The sequence below is a fragment of the Papilio machaon genome, chromosome 28, assembly GCF_912999745.1.
Source record: "Papilio machaon chromosome 28, ilPapMach1.1, whole genome shotgun sequence".
Taxonomy (NCBI): Eukaryota; Metazoa; Arthropoda; class Insecta; order Lepidoptera; family Papilionidae; genus Papilio; species Papilio machaon.
The window spans coordinates 3,884,590-3,906,092 of record NC_060013.1 but is presented as its reverse complement, the minus strand read 5'-3'; the positions used below and the strand labels follow the sequence as shown (position 1 = coordinate 3,906,092).

Here is a 21,503-nt window from a genome sequence, read left to right as displayed (position 1 = left end):
CTCACTGACCTCTAAATACTATTGGACAGGCTATAAGACTTGGTATTTTGTGCCTATTTGATTTTTGCTAATCTGACGTTTGATTTTATAGGTTATTTTTTTTTTAATTTAAAAACAACTGCATAGCATCCTTACAGTATACAACCAATTTGACACTATATTCATTTTACATAATAGTTTGCACAATAACATATTTTATAATAACAGTAAATAACACATATACATACATAAATACATAGATAAACAGTGCAAGAATATATCAACGCGTGACAACGCATTGGAGGAACTAATTAACAGACTTAGTTGACAGTAATATCAACTGGCGCATTTAATTTGAAGCAGTGACCTGTCCAAAGGGTATAAAAACCAGTGTATGGGCGTCGCCAAGGTTGGCCAAGGGATTCTCTAGAGAAAAGGAAAAAGATGCGCTCCAAAATACTCAGATGCCCACAATTCACATAGATAACTTAAAAACTACTTGTTAAACTAAAAAACTACTATTAATTTAAATCACATATTGATACGCGTATCCTGTGGGAGAAAAAGGAATGTTACTTCTTCTCGGTCAGTTGTAAAGATTCGACGATGCTGATAATCTGAGCTAGATCTGGGGGGGGACACTAGCACTAGATCTAGTTTAGATCAATAGCTGGCGACGCTCTTGGATCAATAGGTCACATCGAAAAATAAAAAATGCTTTATTTTTATTAAATTTTATTACCAACAAAATATATAAAATACAGTGTTTCCGGCATTTTAGAGAAAGCAAAGTAACTTTAACTTTTTCATAATAAAACAAAGAACAATTTTTTTTTATTTCAGTCAAATTTATAAAAATAAAAATTGAGCCAAGTTATGTATAAATAAAGAGATTCGAATATAATACAAGTTATAGAGCAGACATTACGAGCACTTTACTGCATATAGCGCTGTCAAGAGTGACCGAAACTCTACCAGTAGTAGAGTTTTTTACGTACATTTTAGTTCGTAATGTCCTGTCTATTGATATATGTGTATGTATATCTTTATTTATAAATTACTAGCTGTAGCACGAGACTCCGTTCGAGCGGAATCAAAAAAAAACTTAATAAGTAGCCTATATGTTCTTCCAGACTATGTTCTACATTTCGTAACAATTTGATGTTTTTATTTTTTTTGCATTAAAAGCTGTCTCTAAACTTGTGCTCACGAAAATGGAAGAGAACTTAACCTACAAAATCTTACTACGATTTATGGCCAAACAATGCTCTCAATCCATGGTACATAAGCTGAAACCTTTGTGTATATTCCAGGTTCTCCTACAAAGCCACAAGCTCTGCCAAAAGATGTCACACCTACTAATGTATACATGCAATGTATTTTTTGATTCTTCAACTGTAAAGGACCGCCACTGTCACCCTGGAAGAGTGTTAACGGCATCACCTCACTATCAGATACATCAGGTGGCTCAGGGTTTAAGCAGTTGACTTGCAATCTGCAGGTCCTGGGTTAGAATCCCGACATGTACCAATGTGTTTTTCGATTTACATATGTACATTTATCCTACGTTCTTACTGTGAAGGAAAACATCGTGATGCTACACATATCTGAGAAGAAATTCAATGATATGTTTGAAGTCATCGAGCCCCTATATGAGCTGATCATCATCATCAGCTCACTATACGTCTCCAGTGAAGGGCTCAGTGCCTACACTTAGAATTGTAGGTCCCGCAACAATATTTGTTGGGTGGACGACCACACAGAAGACAGACGTCAAGTGGAAGCAATTCCAAGTACAGTCTTATGAGTATGGTGCCGAAGGTCTAATTTAAGTACTCATTCCCTTCTGACCCTTCTCTTATTAAGAATAGATTGGAAGGGGAAGTGGATTTGGTGGAAGAAGGGACGCATTGGAAGGGGAAATATCCTCTTTCTGTACATCCCCTTCTCCGTTGATTAAAGGTAGGCAATGCATCTGCATTTGCGGGTGTCTATGGACAACAGTCGCCTCGCTATTTCGGCGAATTCAGGTGACCGTTTGCTTAGGTGTGACTATGTCATAGTCAACCATAGACAAGTGCGGGTTGACTTCACACATATCTTTGAATTTCTTCTCAGATATGTGCAGCATCACTGATGTTTTCCTTCACAGTAAGAATGTCGGATAAAAGTCAAGTAAACCCCTGAGCCAACGACGCTCTCTCATCATTTTGAAGCTGGTTTATAGCTGTGGTGTGAATTCAAAATAATAATATAAATAGAATTAAATGTATTTTGCGTCGCAATCTCGACGAGTTGAGAGCTGCTAAGATATCTGAAAAGAACTATACTAAAACATTTTCTTTACCTGACACGTATCTTTAGATTTTTCTTTGTCTCCGTAACATATTTGTGTGTTACCATTGAAGCCGTTCAACATAAGACGTGTTGGCGGGAACAATATGGCGCATTCAAATTCCGAGAATTTGTTCAATATCACCTGAAAAATATTGATACAGTCGAGGAATTTAATTTGGTACCCATTACAACATTTAGAAGAATAGCAGATGTCACATTTTCGGTTTTTAAATAATGAAATTTATTCCAGAAATAAATTGATATATAGGTACAATTCATTAAATAATACAAACACTACATAGACATATAGAGCAACGGACGTCATTAGCGAGGGGAGGAAAGAAAATGGCGGACGTCACCTCGCCCACAATTTATATACGCTTTGTTTTAGGCTGAGTTCAGAATTAATCCAACAATTTCGTATTTTAAAGAGAACAACAGTATTATGTTTTGTTGTTACTGCAACTTAATGGATGGATATAAAGTTTTGTGGAGATAGAGACCTCAATATCTAACGTTTAAACCCAAAATATATGTTCTACGATTTTCAATAAACATTATCCCTATGTAGGGTCGGCACAGTATGTACTTCTCCATACATCTCTATCAGCTGTCATATCTGAATTTACCTCCTTCTTACGTATATCCTCTTTCACACAATCCATCCACACTTTCTTTGGTCTTCCTCTACCTTTATATACATCCACATTCAATCTCATTACTTTTTTGTTTATATGATCATCATCCCTCCGCATTACATGTCCAAACCACGCTAACCTTCTGCTCATCAATTTCTTGATAACTGGCGCTACTTTCAAACTTCCTTTAATATACACATTCTTAACTTTATCTTTTCTTGTCACACACATACATCTTAGCATACGCATCTCAGTTACATGCAATCTTTCATCTGAAACCAAGGTCCAACATTCAGATCCGTACAATACGACAAGTCTTACAATCGACTTGAAGATCTGTCCCTTAAGTTTTAGTGGAATTCTTGGATCAAGTCACAAGTCGCCACTTCATGCAACCTATTAAGAAGCATCAAAGAAAAACTAAAAGAGTGTTTCTGTAGTATTTCTGTCATACCTTCTGTAAGATATCAGCACTGGACCCTCTGTTCTGAGTCGCGCCCCAACCAGATGCGAGCGCGCGCTCGTCTCGCTCTGACATATCTACATGCAGACAAGCTGGTACCACTTTGTCACTTAATGTCATTCTAAAATGCGAAATTATAAAGTGGTGAGAGCGTCCGTGGCACTTGAGTTGCAATCTCCAAGTCTTGTGTTCGAATTCCGACATGTACTAATGTGTTTTTCGATTTATATATGTACATTTATCCGACGTTTTTACGGTGAAGGAATACATCGTGATGTAACCTGCACATATCTGAGAAGATGTCAACGCGGTTCGCCAACCGTCATGTTCCGTCTTCCAAAATGGTGAAAAGTGAATTGCGGAGATAGTTTCGTCACACCAAATGAAGGTCCATAATCTCTGTCTACCCCTCTGAGTTACAGGTGTGAGTTATGAGTGGCAGACACCATCAACATCTGTTGCAGTGATCTAACCCAGTGAAATACAACGACCACACAGAAGACAATCTGATGAGTATGCATGCTGGAGGCCTAATTTTAATGTTTTTACCCTTTCCGTCCACTTCTTATAAAGAAAAGATGGGAAGGGGAAGTGTATTTGATGGAGGGATGCATAGGCAGGTGAAATATTCTCTTTCTGAGCATCCTCTACTCCGCCGGTTAAAGGATCCAAGGTTAAGATGAATCCTAACCAGGGAAAGCTATCTAAAAGCTATTCAAGTTATCCCTGTGATTCATAGAATAACCGGTACGATGATAGAAAATACAGTTGAGGGTCCAGAAGTTGAAGAAATCCAGCAATAGAAGGTTTATAAGAACAAGTAAGTGGAACACCTGAAACAGTAACTGTGCATACTTTGCCTACATTTAATCAATTGAAGAGAGAACGAAAAGAAAAAAGATATTCGAGTCCTCCATCAAATCTATTTCCCCTTCCCATCTCTTCTTTACGAGAAATGAGAAAGGGAAAATGGAACCAAATAACGCCTTCAGCATACAGTCATCAGACTGTATGCGAAATTGCTTCCATTTCACGCCTGTCTTCTGTGTGGGGTCTTCTTAGTATCTGGTCTTTAACAATAGGGGGTATTAAACCGTAATGCTTACTGAGGTTCAGTTTCCAGTAATGCGATATCATTATATCTCATCGGTGGCTTATATTCTGGATGCTTTATGATATTTTTTATCTTGTAACGTTGAGATGCGTCCACGTGTTCAGTCTTACTCAGGATTCCAACTAAAGCGTAAGTCACTGTACCACTATAGAAGAAAAATAAACAATTTACCTTGAACTAGTATAGTAAATGGGTAAAACACTCACGTAAATGTCGGTGTCGGCACCGACTAGTTTCGAGTCCATCGGGGGCCTCTTATCAGGGTGAGTTGGACTAGTATTATTTCGCGGACGCGGCACGTAGCTCACCTTTCGGTGTCGGTGCCGACACCGGACATATGTACGAGAGTGTTTTAGCCGTTTTCTATATTAGTTAATGATAATGTCTGACGAAAGTTTGAATTATTTAATTTACCATGAATTTATCAGAACAAAATCCTCTGTTTTATCAAAGATGACAGGGACGCTATGATTTGTACAGATATTTTGATCTTTTGAACCGACGGATAGAAATATTTGTATCGTCAATTTTAAATACAATAACTTTCAAACTTTCCAAAACAAATCCATAGATAATAAATAATATTATCAGCTAGTGAAATGTGTTAATATAATTTCTCATTTCTATTGAATTGACTACACAAGTATTGAAATCTATGACTTGGTAGTTATGACATAGGGTTCATTTATATTACCAAAGGCAGGTGTACGCCTCCCATTTGTTATTTGTGAATAAAAGTGTCTATCCAATTCACAAATTTCTAAAGTAGATAGAAGTATCTATCATCTTCATCATCTCCATGACTTTATCCCACTCACATGGGGTCGGCACACAAAGTTTTTTAAACCATAGAGTTTTGGCTTAAGTTTTTACGACCGACCGCCTGACTGTCGCCAATCCTAGGGGGGTTATAGGTTATAGGTATATCCATTTTAGAAATTCGTGAAGTAAATAAAAGTGTCTATCCGCTTTAGAAATTTATGAATAAATAATAGTGTCTATCCACTTTAGAAATTCGTAAATTAAATAAGTGTCTATATACTTTAGAAATCTGTAAATGACTTCGTTTGATTTTTTTTTATTGCAATTTTCAGATTTTCGGGTATACACGATTTCACGATTACATAAAGATTCTTACAACTGTCTGCTTGAAGTGCAATGTCCCGCTGTTAAGATGAAGCGTTCACTAATAACAGAACCACCACATTGCCACTCGATTGAATTCACGCTACCGAAGCCGAGAAGTGCCTAAGGGATATATTAAAGCTTTTAAAATTTAATGTGTACTTCTCCTGAGTGTCATTATAGATTGATGTTTTTTTTTGTTTTTTAATTAATAAATAGTGTTGCTATCTATAGAATTCAATTTATTTTGTTGATGTCCGTCGACGGAGCATTTTATATACACTAATGCAATCGAAGATGTCTTACAAATTCGAACTTTGTTTTTTTTATAAGAGAAGTGGGCAAACCAACAGCGGGAACTCCAAGGTGTTCATCGACCTTACTTACCTTACTTACCTTTATTCTTTTTGGAAGTAAAAACCTTACCATGTGCGGGAATTCTTTATCACCAGCGTTCACTCCTCCCACCACAAGCTGATCAGTTCTATGGTTGCAACGATACGTGCGCCCCTTCTCACCAGATAGTGAGTTACCTTTCACACAAGGATATACTAGTTTCTCCTGATATTCTATACATTCTGAAAACAAACATTGTTAATTAAAAAACTTGAGAGGTGTGTTGGGACACCCGGATGGAACGAAGTTCCTTTCAATTAATTAGTGAAGGAACCAATGTTTATTCTATGAATATAAAACTTAAGTCTTCACAAGAAGTACATTTTATGTCTATGAATTTTCGTTATATATTGTCACGTCGTTGCCATGGTGATATAGCAAAAAGTGTCGTGACAACTTTTCGTACGAATTTTTTCCGTCTAGCCCCCTTTCACAACGCGCGATAAGGAACTTCGTTCCAACATAAAAAAATCCAACTGATTATTTGATTCTTGGGGAAAGAATACAAAATTAATAATACCGCAATTCAAAATTGGTTGAGTTCTTTAAGCTATAGTCAAAGAAGGACATCTGTGCTTATGAGAGGCGCTCCTATCCGGTGCCTTTTGGAGGCCTAATTTTAGTTCTCTTTCCCTTTCTGTCCTCTTCTTATTAGGAATGGATGGGAAGGGGAAGTTGGCGGAAGAGGGGACGCATAGGAAGGGCCTCTTTCTGTGCATTCCCTTCTACGTTCATTAAAGATAGGCAAGGCGTCTGCATTTGCGGATGTCTATGGACAACGGTTGCCTCGCTATTTCGGTGAATTCAGGTGGCCGTTTGCTCGTTTGCCACCTATTGATATAAAAAATATCGTGGCAGATTCTGTCAGAATATATATAAAACCTACTTAGACATAGAAAAAGACGTAAAAAACAAATTTACGTGACATATAAAGTACAAAGAGGATCTTGTGACTTTTTTTTTTCGTTGACTTAGGGGCGCTAGTGTTCGGTCATAATTTAATTTGTCACTTAATTTAGCATAGATGTAGAACTTAATTTGGAAAAACAAATAGGCTACTTATAAGGTTTTTTTAATTTAGAGGGCGACAGCTAATAATTTATGCTTTCTTTGGTCTTCCTGTAATACTTACTGTCCCAAGCCTTTTGTCCAGTTTTTGGCGATGTAAGATTAGCCGGTATCGCCTCGCATTCCCCACTTCCCGCTAAAGTGGGGTCATTGAACACATAGTCGTAAGATGGCGGTACATATTCCGTGGTGACTCTTGGTCTGGAATTAATTAATTGATTATTTTAACTTAAAGAAATACCAGTTAAAACAGTCACATTAAGAGAGACGTACTTCTTAGTGGACGTTGTGAGGACGGGTGGTGCAGAGGTCGACGCCGGCGCCCCATCCAAACAACATACTATTGGGTCCATACCTCGGAAAGAACATATCTAAAAAAAAAAATCATGCCTAATGTTGACCAAGTACAGTCGAGGACGTTTATTTCCTACCCACTTCAGTGAAATGTCATTTTACTCTTACAGTCTAAAACTTTTCATAGTAACATACATACTTAATAACGATAGAGGTCGTAATAACATTTTTGACAATTGGGTCCGCTCAACAGGTGCCACAATACGACGACCAAACAGAAGAAAAGTCTCAACAGGAAGTTATTTATCCTACAGTCTGATGACAGTGCATGCTGGAGGTTTAGTTTTAGTCCTCTTTTTCATCCGATTCCTTATAAAGAAGGTATGGAAAGTGAAGGTGTATTAAGCATAGAAGATATATCCTCTTTCTAATGGTCGATCTCCTCTGTCCATTAAAGGTAGGCGACACATCTGCAAACACCTATGGCAGCAGAAGTCTTTGAGTAACAGTCGCTTTGCTAAATGGCCACTTACTCGTTTGCCATCTTTGCCAATAAATTCAAAGATATGTGAAGTTAAGTCACACTAGGTCAGCATATTTGTCTATAGCCTAATCATACCTAACTTGGGTAGACTCCGAGCCTCTGATGACGTCGACAACAAGAAATGCTAAATAAATAAAATAATAATACGAACCTGCGGCGGTATTCTATTCCTAATACCATTGATTGCAGACTGGCATTTGTCTAACACGACGCAGGTACCTCTAGCGCCATTTTTTGTACATACATCACCTGAAAGAAGAACTCAAAAGTGAAGCAGTCCAGAACACGCACGACCACACAGAAGACACCAGACTGACAACTTAACCAGCCATTCCTCTCAACACTATGTATGCCTAATGTTAGAGAGAAAATGAACACTGTGCCGGTGTATCGGCGCAACACTAGACCTACAAAAATATCAACGCTTACGTCCCCTCACTACAGCTATCTGACACTTTGATTTTGGTAACTTTAGCGTGCCATTCGCTCGAAATTATCTCAACTAGTAATGTCTAAAACTAAGGACAAATTCTAGTCCTGTTTCCAATCCCAACCTTTTTTTGTAATAAGTGCTAGATAGCAAGGGAAGGAAACGTGTCCTCTTTCTGTACGTCCCTTCTAACTTATTACACAGTTTACGAGCAGTCATTTCGTTATTTTAGCTTTTGTCAGTGACTTCGTCCGCGCGGAATTAAAAAAAAATCTTTATAAGTAACCTCTGTGTTCTTACTAAATTTTTAGTGTTATCTATACTAAATTCCATCGAAATCAGAAGAAAATTTCTTGACGGTTACGGTTTAAGAACTTATTCATTTCTTTACACATTCGTTTATGTAATACTAGCTTTGCCCGCGACTCCGTCCGTGCGGAATTAAAAAAACATAATAAGTAGCCTGTGTCAAATTTCATCAAGATCCATGGACCCATTCTGAGATACCTTCAAACAAACATCCATCCATCTAAACATTCGCATTTATAATTATTTATACAACATTTATGTAATACTAGCTGTCGCCCGCGACTCTGGCGGCGGAGAATTAAAAAAACCTTTATTGGATGGATGGATGGATTTTTGCTTGAAGGTATCTCCGTAACGGCTCAACGGATTTCGATGAAATTTGGTACAAATGTAGAACAAAGTCTGGAAGAACACATAGGCTACTTATTATTTATTTTTTAATTCCGCGCGGACTGAGCCGCGGGTGACAGCTAGTATCTTTTATAATTTTTTACATGTAATAATATTAAATTGCTTGTGATTACATTATTCTTATGAAGTAAATGTGAAATCCCAACAAAATGTATAATATGTTTGAGCCAAGAATGTTGAGGAAAATATAAAAATATTACGTTACCTTGATATTTTCCTCAATAAAGAATTTAGACATCTTACATCTTTGGTTATAAGAGCGAATGATTAAGATGGATGGATGTTTTGTTACAAGATATCTCCAGAACCGCTGCATGGATCTCGATGAAAGGTATAGATGTAGAACACAGTCTAGAACAGTGTTTCCCAACCTTTTTGGATCCATGTCCCACTTTTCAGGATGAACATGAATATTGCCCCCTTATAAATTTTGTTCAGAAATAAATTTCTCTCGAGGCCTAAATTTATAATGTTAGAGAAATAATTAAATACTACTTTTGGCTGACTAGATCAATTTCATATAAAATTTTTAAACACGAAAACACATATAAATAGTTTAAATGCAATGGATTTTTGTCTGTAAAACGTGTTTATGTACTTTTTAGCACTGGCTATCATTGTAAGGATGTAGCCTTAAGTTTTTAAATCTCCGAATAGCCCCCCTCTAAATTCAAATGTCCCCAACGTGGGGCGGAAACAATGGTCTAGAAGGACACTTAGGCTAATTTTTTTTTTTATTTAAGTATTTAATTTTAGATATATAGAGGCGAACTTAGAGCTGTCGTTAGGGTAGGGCAAGGTTGGGGGACTGCCTAAGGCGCTGGACTGTAAAGGGTTTGTTACAGTAACACGTAACCTTGTTAAAACTTCCACCCAGATATGGCAAAAAGAGAGCGTCGCAAATAAAATTTGTGACCTGCAGATCAGCTCACAGCTGCTGTGACACAGATCAGTGAACCGACTCATATCTCAACTCAATTTGCATCGAGCTGCGAACTTTTTGGGGGAAAAGACAGGGTTATGTGAGATTCCTACACATTTAACACCCTTCGGTGGCCATCCTCAAGTGCGAATGCGAGGGCACCGGGACCCTCGACACTGAGCTTATGCATGACCCAAAGAAACACTTCCTCGTGCCTTCAAAAAATTTGGAAATACGGGACCATGCCACGCCATTTTCCCGGTTCGAGCTGCGAACTACTAGTCACCAGGTAGCTCGGCGAATCACATCAAATCTTGATCAGATCTGACGCGGATAATAAAACTTTTACTGTTCTTTTAAAATTGAATTTTGTGTAGTATTACTTATGTTATAAATGAGAAAGTTTTGTCTTCGTTTGGTATCAAATAATTCTAAAATGGCTAAACTGTTTGATTTGGAATTTTGTTTTAATTCCGCTCGGAACACTGGTTTATTTTAATCCAATTTCTATGCACTTTAGTTCTAAAGATTTGAATTTGTTACTTATTGTTTCTTTAATTTAACTACTTGTTTTAACGTCTTATAATGTAATAAATAACCTCAAAATAGTACTTGCAAATAATTTGTATTATAAAATGTTGTCTCTATATTTTAAAATAAGATAAGCACAATGTTAATATGCTTTGTAAGCTTTTTTGTACACACTTACCTTCGTATTGGCCATTTGTTATCACGGACATATATAAAAACAAAAAAACCACCGGAATTTCCCGCGTCATTATCTCACACAATACAAAACAAATTAAACTTGTTAAGGAAAAATCACATCAGAAATCATAAATTTTTATCACTAAATTACAGGTTTTGTAAATCGTTTAAAGGTTATTAACCTAGCTGGTTGGTAATTCTTTTTATTTATTTATTTAATTGGTAAAAAAGATGGCGTGCGATAGCAACTAATGCCACCTTGCGACTGGCAAGGATAAGTAAAAAACGTGATGACTATTTTAGTAATGTCACCGGTCAATTATAGGTTTCGTTCATTTATAACATTCCTAAATATTTTAAACTGATCAATGGATTTTTGTTTTAACAACTTATAGTCTGGTCAATTTTGGCATGCAAAGGTACATTTGCATAGACCTGTAAATTGGTAGTGTTCAGAACAACATTATTATAAGAGCACTAAAAAGACTCCATCGATCACATATTCCAGTAATTTTTATAACCTAGCTGTCGCCCGCGACTCTGTGTGCTCGGAAATAAAAAACACTTAACTAGTAGCTTATGTGTTCTTCCAGACATATCTACATATATGCCTTTCAGCGAGATCAATTCATACGTTCCGGAGATATCTTCTAATAAACATCCAATTCATCTAAACTTATGCATTTATAACATTATTAGACAGATGGAGTGCAGGAGGAGAAGACAGATTTCACACAGGTTTGACGTCTAATCCAGTTTTTGTAATCTCTATTGCTCTAAGTCAGAGAGCAGACTTCACGATTTTCGTCTTTGGCCGTCCATTAGCTAGGACTGTGTTAATAGGAACAACGTCACTCTGAAGACAAGGAATTGCTTCTTTTTAAATTAAAACTAAACAAAAATATTTCAATATTTTAATAACAATTTAGTTAACATTTTTGTTTTCTTAAAATTTAATACTTAAATAAGAGAATTTTATATCCGTCCAGCCTAACAGATAGAAAATTCTTTATCTGGCCCGGTGAAGTAAAAGTGAGACTAATAGCTCACTAGAGCCACCCTTTTATATAAATTTTACAAGATCCTTGTCTAGCAAATGTATTCTGATTCTGTGTCATTCTATGCGTATTTTAGTTTTAGATATTTTCTGATTTAAATTCAAAGTTAAGACAGTCTTTCACCGGGCTAGATAAGTCAAACTATAAAATGAAAATACTGTCCGAACGTCACAAATGCTTTTGCCTCACTGACCTCTATATATGGATAGGCTATAAATCGTGGTATTTTGTGCCAATTGACGGTTGCGGTTAGTACCGGTGGTGAGAATTCGAACTAGTAATAGAGATAGAATTTCTGTAAGGTACATCCATAGACGCATTTAAATCGGAACGAATCAAATATAGAGATCGGTGTTTTGTCTAAAATGACCACAGAGTATATACAGTATTGCAGCTTCTGTAATAATTTTTAAACGTCAAAATTTACATCTAACTTATTATCGATTGTATCGTCATAAAAATAAGGTTTAAAATCGCTTGGAAATACATTTTCTCTCCATTCTTCTGGAATTTCCATTATGACAATCGGTAGATTCGCTTTATGATTCCTTTCTACATCTTGAAGATTTTGTTGCATCTGGAACAAATAGATTTACGTAACATAATTATCATTTTCACATATACACAACTCACGCCTGTTAGCCAGTGGGGTAGGCAGACTTCACAGACCTCCATTCGGTATGGACAAATGAACCTCCGCAATCCGCATCCATTTCGGGAGACGGAACGTGACGCCGTCTTTTTCTCCCGGGAATTCACACATATGTGCGGGTTGCATCACGATGTTTTCCTGAACCGTACGAACGTCAGATAAATACGGTACATATCGACGCTGGAAAGCATAAACTCTGTAACCCTTGAAATCGCGAATATGTTTTTCACACGTTAATAATTTCAACCATTATAAAACGATAATGATTTTATTATAGGTTAGCACAAACTACACAACATTGCTAAATACCGCATGCTTGTAGGCGTATCAGCTCACGAGTTATCATTTTTTGGCTCTCCTGTAAAGTTCATACTTTCGGGGTTACAGCGTTTAACGCTTTCCAGCGTCGTTATGTAAATGGAAACTCGAAAAACACACTGGTACATGGCGGGATTCGAACCCAAGAAAGATTGCAAGTCAAGTGCTTAATCCCTGAGCCACCGACGCTCCTATATTTTCACATAACTATGACATTAATATGCAATCCGTCTGGAACTTGGAATTTAACTTTATAGGAAAGAAGGACGATAGATTTGGCAGCGGAGGGGATATACATAAAAGAGATCGTGTGTCTGTTCGTCCTCTCTGTAAGAAAGCAAAGCTAATCACTTTGCTATTTTAAACGTAGCTTTTGACACTCGTTTGTCATATATAATATAACTAGCTTTTGCCCGCAACTTCGTCTGCGCAGAATTAAAAAAAGGGTGAAAAGTACATCATGTGTTCTTCCAGACTGTTTTCTACATCTAGTCCAAATTTAATCGAGATCCATGCAGCTGTTCTGGCGAAACCTTCTAACAAACATCCATCCATCCAAACATTTGTATATAGGTATAACATTAATACATAGAAATATGAATAAAATTCTATGTATTTATGTTGGAAATATGGAATAGAGATACATTACAGCCTGGTAGATTACAGTAACGCAGACAAAGTCGCAGGCTGTCCCCTAGTCTTTATCTATAAATCTTTAAAAAAATCCTTTTTATTACATCTGTTTGGGCTCTTTGTTCTAAGTCACGAAACGGAAAATACGGTTTTCACCATCATGTAGCTAATTCCAGATGGTTTTGTTACCTTGACATGTTCAGGTCCTCGTTTCCTCCTAAGGTAGTTGAAACAGCAAGCCCTGAAGTGTCTAGTGCCGCACGCCGCAGCGCACTCGCTACCGCACGAGTCGCACGACAAACCAGCCGCTAACAAATTACCTGAGAAACAAAGATAACATATTGTACAGTAACCACGTTGCCAAGACAGTCATCATCATCAGCTCACTATACGTCCCCAATGAGGGGCTCGGAATCTACCTTAAGTTAGGGGTGACGTTGTACAGTAAAATAATTAAATTCGCTCCCCACTTAGGACAGAATGTCGTTCAACAAACTATCACCAAAGAATAAGCATGTTGGTTGCTATAATATATATATAAGTAGTAATATATATATAAGTCTTCCGCCTTACATTGTGAACGTCGAACGACAAATCAACGGAATGGGTAGGATATAAACATCCTCAACTGTACCTGTTCTGAAGTCCTCTGACGACGAAACTTCCTTCTTTTGTCGCCTTGTATCGGCCTGCGACCACGTCGCTACAAATTAATACTTATAAATAAATAAGCAAAAAATGGCAACACAGGACAGTAAAACTACAAATGCTTTGTTTTTTGTCGAACGGTTTTAATAAATTTTAGGAAATTCCGTAGATTTATAACCTAGATATAAAAAAGTAAGGCAAAAAAAGATTTCCTAGAGGCCTTTTGTTGGGAATTATAAACTCCATTAGACTAACTTGTGGAACACTCCATCTATAGGTTGTAATACAGCAGAAATTCAGCAGCAAAAACCATTTTCTATATTTTTTTATTTAGCACTTTACAAAGGGCGTGACGTATTCTTAAGAACACAAGGCCAAAACAAAGACAAAAAATCAAACTGTAAAATTTCAAATAAAAAAATGCAGACTATTTAAAGTTTTTTTTTTTTAAAGTTTGGGTTTAATTTATTAATTGTCTATAACTTACCAATAAGCATCAGAGAAACAATAGCTGTAATTTTACGCATTTTTTTCGTTCAAACGGAACGTGAAACGCGCTAAATTTGACAGCTGCAAGATGGCCGCTTGAGTGCGAACATCAGAATGAAAGCTAACAGGCATTCCAGCCTTTTTATATGAACCAAAGTTTACTTAAGTTGTAGGAGGGAATACGTGACTTAAATAAATAATTGTCGTTACTTTTTTTCATGCATTTTTAGCTTCTTTGAAGTGGTTAATAGGTTTTTGATGCCGTCCTTCGATTATTTTTGTTTGGCAAATACTTTTGAGTTGGGATAGCTTACTTGACTATATAAAACGTAACATGAACATAGTCTTTAAGTGGTGACTATAGGAGCCCCTTAGTGTACAAAGTAATGTTAGTAACTAGCATATAAACTACTTCGGGAATTTTTAACAGAAAGTGAAATTACTCAAAATTATATACATTTAAGGTATATCAAGACATTATATTTTATTTTCTTTCTTTTAATATAATAAATGCGAATGGATGGATGGATGTTTGTTTGAAAGTTTATCTCCGGAACAGCTCAATAGATCTTGATGAAATTTGGCACAGATGTAGAACATAGTCCGGGAGAACACATAGGCTTCTTAAAACGTTCTTTTATTCCGCGCGGACAGAGTCGTGGGGGACAGCTAGTTAAATATAAACTGGGAAAGAAAACAAATCGGATGACATATCCACACTATAATCATAACTCTAAACGGAAGTGAGTAGGACAAAAAAACGCGGGTAGTTTATGATTAGTGACATCTCCGGAATAGTACGTGACGTTACGACCGGTGATTAGGGTTAAATACTTCGTGGAACTATTTTTATGGTACTATTAATATGAAAAATTCTAGATAAAACGTTTTTAAATGACCACCCTTTAAATGTTATCAAATTAACATCTAATATATAAAATTCTCGTGTCACAGTTTTCGTTCCCGTACTCCTCCGAAACGGCTTGACCGATTCTCATGAAATTTTGTGAGCATATTCAGTAGGTCTGAGAATCGGCCAACATCTATTTTTCATTTTTTTTTGTTTAACTGCGCGCGGACGGAGTCGCGGGCGACAGCTAGTTATACATAAAAGTCTACTTTAATATAAGAAATAGAGAGGAAGTGTACTTAAATGGGTGTATGTACATATGTGTGTATGTTTATAACCAAGTTTTAACAATGGTAGAGGCCACAATAACATATGTTGCACATATGGGCAAGCTCTCCCGCTGCAATACCACGACCATACAGAAGACAGGCGTCAAGTGGAATTATTTCCCCGTACAGTCTGATGAGTGTGTTGCCGGAGGATTAATTTTAACCCTCTTTCTCTTACCAACATTTTCTAATAAGGACGGGAGGGGAAAGTAGATTTGATGGAGGAGGGGAAGCATAGGCAGGAGAAATTTTTTGTACATCCTCTACGTCAGTTGATGGTAGGGAAAGCATCAACAAGATGACCACTAATTGTCTTGCCACCTTATAATAGTTAGTAGTAGGGGCTCAGTTTTCCGCAACTCCACGACAAGCGCGTATTTTGCGTGAAGGCAGGCTGTAGGTTACTCCAGCCAGCCCAGCTCGCCAAAGAACCCCAGCAGTCCCTTAATGTTGCTAGTGATCTCTGGCGGCGACCTCGGCGGACCGAGGTATCTAACCCTGTAGTCGGACACTGCCGGGCAGTGTTGTATAATGTGCAATGCCATTTCTTCTTGTAATATATAAAAAATAACTCCAGAACGGCTGAATTGATGCTTATGAATGAAAGATAGGTTACAGTCATCAATATCGCATAGGCTACTGTTTTGTTAATTCCACGCGGACGCATTCGCGCCGGGCGTCTAGTAATATATTCAAGGAAATTTTCGATTCCAAGTTTTTCAATAAAAATGTTAAAACTTCACCAGACCACGTCTCTTGTTTTGAAATTATGCTATCGTAAAGATCAATGTACCAACAGAGATATTTTTAAACACGTTTTAATATTTTAACTTCACAGATTATTTATATTAGAACAAAACATTATGCCAATGTATCTTAATATATATAAATGTTTGTCCTCAATGGACTCCTAAACCACTTAACCGATTATAATCAAATTCGCACACCATGTGCAGTTCGATCCAACTTGAGAGATAGGATAGTTTAAATCTCAAATTATAGTCGCAATTTTAATTTATTGCTAATTATTTGTCTGTTATTATTTGACAGTCACAATTATCTGTTAACTCCAAATGATTCTAACAGATGTCGATACCTTTCGACTGGGTTGAGTAAGTAATCAATAGATGGCGCTGCTATGGTAAATCTACGAACGTGTCATATAAGCTTATTAACTGCGCGCGGACGAAGTCGCGGGCGACAGCTAGTTATTTTATAAAATACAATATTTTTTTATAATTCAATAGTTATTTTTTTAATAACTATGGCAACAAAATCAGTTAATAAATCTGTTTGAAATAAAAAATCGCTGCTGATGTTCGCGGCAGTATCATATTGATGCTCATAGTAAAATATAGTTTTAAATTCGAATATAGATTATTAATAATATGATTTAATTGATTTCGCGCTGACAAAGTCGTAGTGACTAGTAGTGACTAGTAAATTGTATATTTTTTATAAGACAAGGGGGCAAAAGCAGCGGGAACACCGAGTTATTCAACGACGCCCATAGACATCTACAATACCAGAGGAATCGCTGATGCGTTGCCGGCCTTTGAGAAAATTATATCCTCGCTTATATATGATATGGTCCCTAAATATACTTTTTAATATAAGTGTAGATGGGTTAAGATAGTGAAGATATCTGCTCTCACTTTATTAGTCCACTGCACTGCATGTACTATAGGGTGTGTTCCGATATGCACTGCGACCACTGTAGAGTGTGACGTCAATTCAGTATACTGTGAAGCCGTTCCTTAAAAGCCAGTTGTACTGGTTACGATTTAAAACGGAACGCAATCTCGTATACTGTCAGCCGCATTTTTTGACGCAACATTCAAATGAGTGTATTCAAGTCTTCTAGTACATTAAAAAAAACTGTTTTGGAGTACTGTCAAATTAAAAATGTTTTAATTAATATTAATTATAAATTGAATTTATAATGTAATAAAAATAAGTACTTTTTCATAAAAAAGAATATGTTTTTCATTATCAACACAATGTAATAAGGTTAATTTTTGCAATTCTTCCATTGTTTTATTTATTAATCCAAACTAATTACAGAACTTTAACATTTTCTGATTAAACTGTAGCTTTGTTTATAAGATGTCAGGCAGTCGAGTGGTTTTGACTGATCACGTGATCAAAGTACTGCGAGTACCTTACCTCGAAAACGCCAGTGCTCACAGTAGAATATGGCGGCGATTTATGACGTCATATATTTCCCTAGGGTACTGCGGCAGTATACTGGCAGTCCATAACGGAACGAATATTTCTACAGTGATAGCACTGTGCAGTGCTCGCAGTGTATATCGGAACATACCCTTAATTGTTTACTTTACAGTGAGTATGGTTGATGTTGCATTGATATTGTGAAGCACAAAGGTTGCTCACCTTTGCCTTCACCTATAGCCTTTACTATAGTATCTGCCTGTTCCCTAGATAGAGAGTGTTATGTGGATAAAATGTTAATATTACAATAGAAATAAGATAAAAAAATAAAACAAATTCAATAATGCAAATGTTCAACTGTCCGTTTCATCATAATAAACTAGTGTAAAAATTAAAGTTTAAGTCGCTGTATTTTATTTAATACTAGCGACCCGCCCCGGCTTCGCACGGGTGCAATGCAAAATATACCTACTACAGAATAAATGCACAATTTATTTAAGGTACTTAAATGGATAAGGATTAATGCTGTATTGTTTAAAATCACTTCGTAAAAGAATAAAAATGGTTATGCTGGGTTATCCCTAAGAGATAGACATATACCATCGCGGACTTTTTTGTTGAACTTTTTAAGGTGAACAATACTGTAGTACATTATTTTGGTCTATCTCGTAGGGTTCGGCCAGCGTTTGCAATATAAGCGCAAAAAAAGTGCTTATTTACGACATCACATTAGAAAACTTTAAATTTATCAGTGTTTCTCTACTATATTATGCATTTATTATACATACAAACTTTCCTTAAGAATCACTCTATCTATTAAAAAAAACCGCATCAAAATCCGTTGCGTAGTTTTAAAGATCTAAGCATACATACGGACATACAGCGAAAGCGACTTTGTTTTATACTATGTATTGATTGATTGATACTTTTTGTCGCTTTACGTGGGTCTGTGCCTCCCGTCGAATCTTTTAGCTGTGAACAAATCATGTTTTTAATCTGTCAACAACTGTCAACTTGATATTTGGCATCAGTGTTGCCGTAACCCTATGACCGTGGCAAAAGTAAGGCTTTTCAAAAATCTACAGTAAACAGTAAGTAATTGATTTTGTTTTATAAAATTACTTTTAAAGCGTTAAGATTGTGAATTAAATTCCGTAATTAACTTTTAAATGAAAAATAAGCAAAATAGACATAGATTAACATTTATTAAGAAAAAATGAAATTTATCTATAATATTAACGTTTAAAAAAGATATTATTTTTATACAATAAATAGAGACAATTTTAAAACATTTCAATACAGAATTAAAAGATTCTTCCAAACACGGCATTTTTACACAATATGCACGGCCGGGTGAAAATTTTCATTGGCAGCACTGAGCCAAATGTCAATTGAAACGAGAAGCTTGTTTGAATAAATAAAGCAAAATAAATAAGCAATAATTACGTAGTAATATAATGAAAAATAATAATTTGTGATGTGAACTTATAAAACCTTTATATTTTAATAAAACCAACATAAAAGGATAAAAATTGTGAAGAGGAAAGACGACTTAGGCAAGCATTCATTTTATTCTTCCATTAATTGAAAATTAAACGAGAGTTCCAGTTTTATTATCCATAATAAACTATGAATAATTTATATAGTTTATTTTACGTTACACATTAGACTAATATTTTACCTTAAGAAAAGGAGGCAGACAAACAACGAGTTGAATTCCTTCGAACAAATTAGCTTTATTGCCATAATTTTCGAAGTAATTCTTTTTAATTTGTACCTATTGTGTAAATTACAATTGTTATCGAACGAATTTTATGTTACATTTAATATTTTGTTATTTTTATTACAATTTTAGAAATACAAAATGGCTCAAATAGAGGAAGTTATGATCAAATGTGAAATAATAGAGATATCTGATGATGAAAAAGAAGATAAAACTAAAAAGTAGGTAAGGTCTAATTCCTACCTCAGTATTTAAACCGAGTGTTACCCTTTTGGTCTGATTGATTCTATGGAAAAGATAAATTATACCTATCTAAACAATTTTATCTTTATAACTCTATAATCACAGACTTACTAAAGTAATGTATCTATCCTCTATTTAAAGACAGAAAGTCGATTATTTTGTATATTTTACATAAAATAGTAGTAGTTTTGGAAATAAGCAAACGGCCACATGAATATGCCAACATAATGAAGGGAACACTACCCATCGACATTTGCAATTGCAAATGCATTGCCTATCTCTAATCAATAGGGAAGTAGACGCACAGAAAAAAGTTATTTACCCGTCCTAAGCATCCCTTCCTCTTTCAAATCCACTTCTTCCCATTTTTTCCTTATAACAAAAGGGTGGAAAGAGAAATAGAACTAAAATTTGATCTTATACTTGCAAATACTGTTTACCTAAAAAAAAAATTATTTAACCTCGAATTTACAGAAGAAAACGAAGAGTAACTGTCAAAAAAGATCCAATACCATGTGACCAGTGTAACAAGACCTTTCAAACTGGTTATGAACTTAAAAAACACCAACGAACACATACTGGTGAAAGACCTTACATGTGTACGGCTTGTGGGAAGACTTATACCCAATTGGGACATCTCAGAATACACGTTCTATCCCATACGGGGAAAAAAAACTTTACCTGTAAAGAATGTAGTGCAGCATTTTATAGGAAAGCAGATTTAGATCGTCATGAAAAAATACATAAAGGTATTAAACCGCATCAGTGTAAAATATGTTCGAAGAGTTTTACACAGAAAAATAATCTGGTGATGCATTTCAAAATGCATGTCGGAGATAAACCGCATAAATGTTCAGTTTGTACTAAAAGTTTTATAACAAGAAGTAAATTAAATCAACATTCAAAGAGACATGAAAAGGGAAAGATAAAAGACGAAGGTTAAAAGGTCAAAGGAAGTTAAAAAAAAAATTAAAAATTTATACACAAATGTATTATTTTATATGTTGAAATAAAAAAATAAAAAATAAAAATGTCTTTTATAATGTAAATAGTAAGATTTATAAGTTACTAGCTTTTACCTGCGACTCCGTCCGCGCGGAATAAAAAAAATGCACACAAGATAAAAAAGTTCCTATGTCCGTCTCCTAGTTCTAAGCTACCTCCCCATCAATTTTCAGCTAAATCAGTTCGACCGATCTTGAGTTATAAATAGTGTAACTAACACGACTTTCTTTTATATATATAGATTAACTAGCTGTCGCCCGCGACTCCCTCCATTATTAAAATATAATAAGTAGCCTATGTGTTCTTCCAGACTATGTTCTACATCTATACCAAATGTCATAGAGATCCGTTGAGTCGTTCTGGGCATGCCTTCAAACAAACATCCATCCATCCATCCAAACATTAGCATTTATAATATTAGTAAGCTAGATACCTAATCTAAAAAATTAAAATAAGCCAAAAAAGTGTTCGAAGGTCTTTGTTGTGGTTTATTCCCTCATTGTTATCATTTACTGTACAAAATGACAGTTCTAAAATCGACTCTCTATTAGACGTCAAACTTGTATGAAATAATCCATCTATCTTACTAATATTATAAATGCAATAGCTTAGATGTATGGATGGATGTTTGTTAGAAGTTATCAC

At 35.7% G+C, this 21,503-nt stretch overlaps 3 protein-coding genes across 3 annotated transcripts; 1 reads left to right on the top strand and 2 right to left on the bottom strand.

The window, feature by feature from the left end:
* Window positions 1–1,096: 1,096 nt before the first annotated feature.
* Window positions 1,097–10,993, bottom strand: LOC106708070 (trypsin 5G1-like). The gene is made up of 10 exons (XM_014499543.2): window positions 10,740–10,993; window positions 8,110–8,207; window positions 7,394–7,491; window positions 7,185–7,321; window positions 6,083–6,234; window positions 5,670–5,779; window positions 4,524–4,676; window positions 3,409–3,538; window positions 2,327–2,458; window positions 1,097–1,398 (listed from the first exon to the last, which is right to left on the bottom strand). Exons 1-10 carry the CDS (start codon window positions 10,807–10,809, stop codon window positions 1,231–1,233), a joined length of 1,248 nt encoding a protein of 415 aa, XP_014355029.2. The 5' UTR covers window positions 10,810–10,993; the 3' UTR covers window positions 1,097–1,230.
* A 1,212-nt stretch (window positions 10,994–12,205) lies between these two features.
* Window positions 12,206–14,628, bottom strand: LOC106708069. The gene is made up of 4 exons (XM_014499541.2): window positions 14,535–14,628; window positions 14,034–14,102; window positions 13,589–13,719; window positions 12,206–12,373 (listed from the first exon to the last, which is right to left on the bottom strand). The coding sequence occupies exons 1-4, from the start codon at window positions 14,572–14,574 to the stop codon at window positions 12,206–12,208; spliced, it is 408 nt and encodes a 135-aa protein (XP_014355027.2). The 5' UTR covers window positions 14,575–14,628.
* A 4,695-nt stretch (window positions 14,629–19,323) lies between these two features.
* On the top strand, window positions 19,324–20,804 carry LOC123722635 (zinc finger protein 436-like). The gene is made up of 3 exons (XM_045685073.1): window positions 19,324–19,443; window positions 19,743–19,831; window positions 20,328–20,804. Exons 2-3 carry the CDS (start codon window positions 19,752–19,754, stop codon window positions 20,794–20,796), a joined length of 549 nt encoding a protein of 182 aa, XP_045541029.1. The 5' UTR covers window positions 19,324–19,443; window positions 19,743–19,751; the 3' UTR covers window positions 20,797–20,804.
* Window positions 20,805–21,503: the final 699 nt, after the last annotated feature.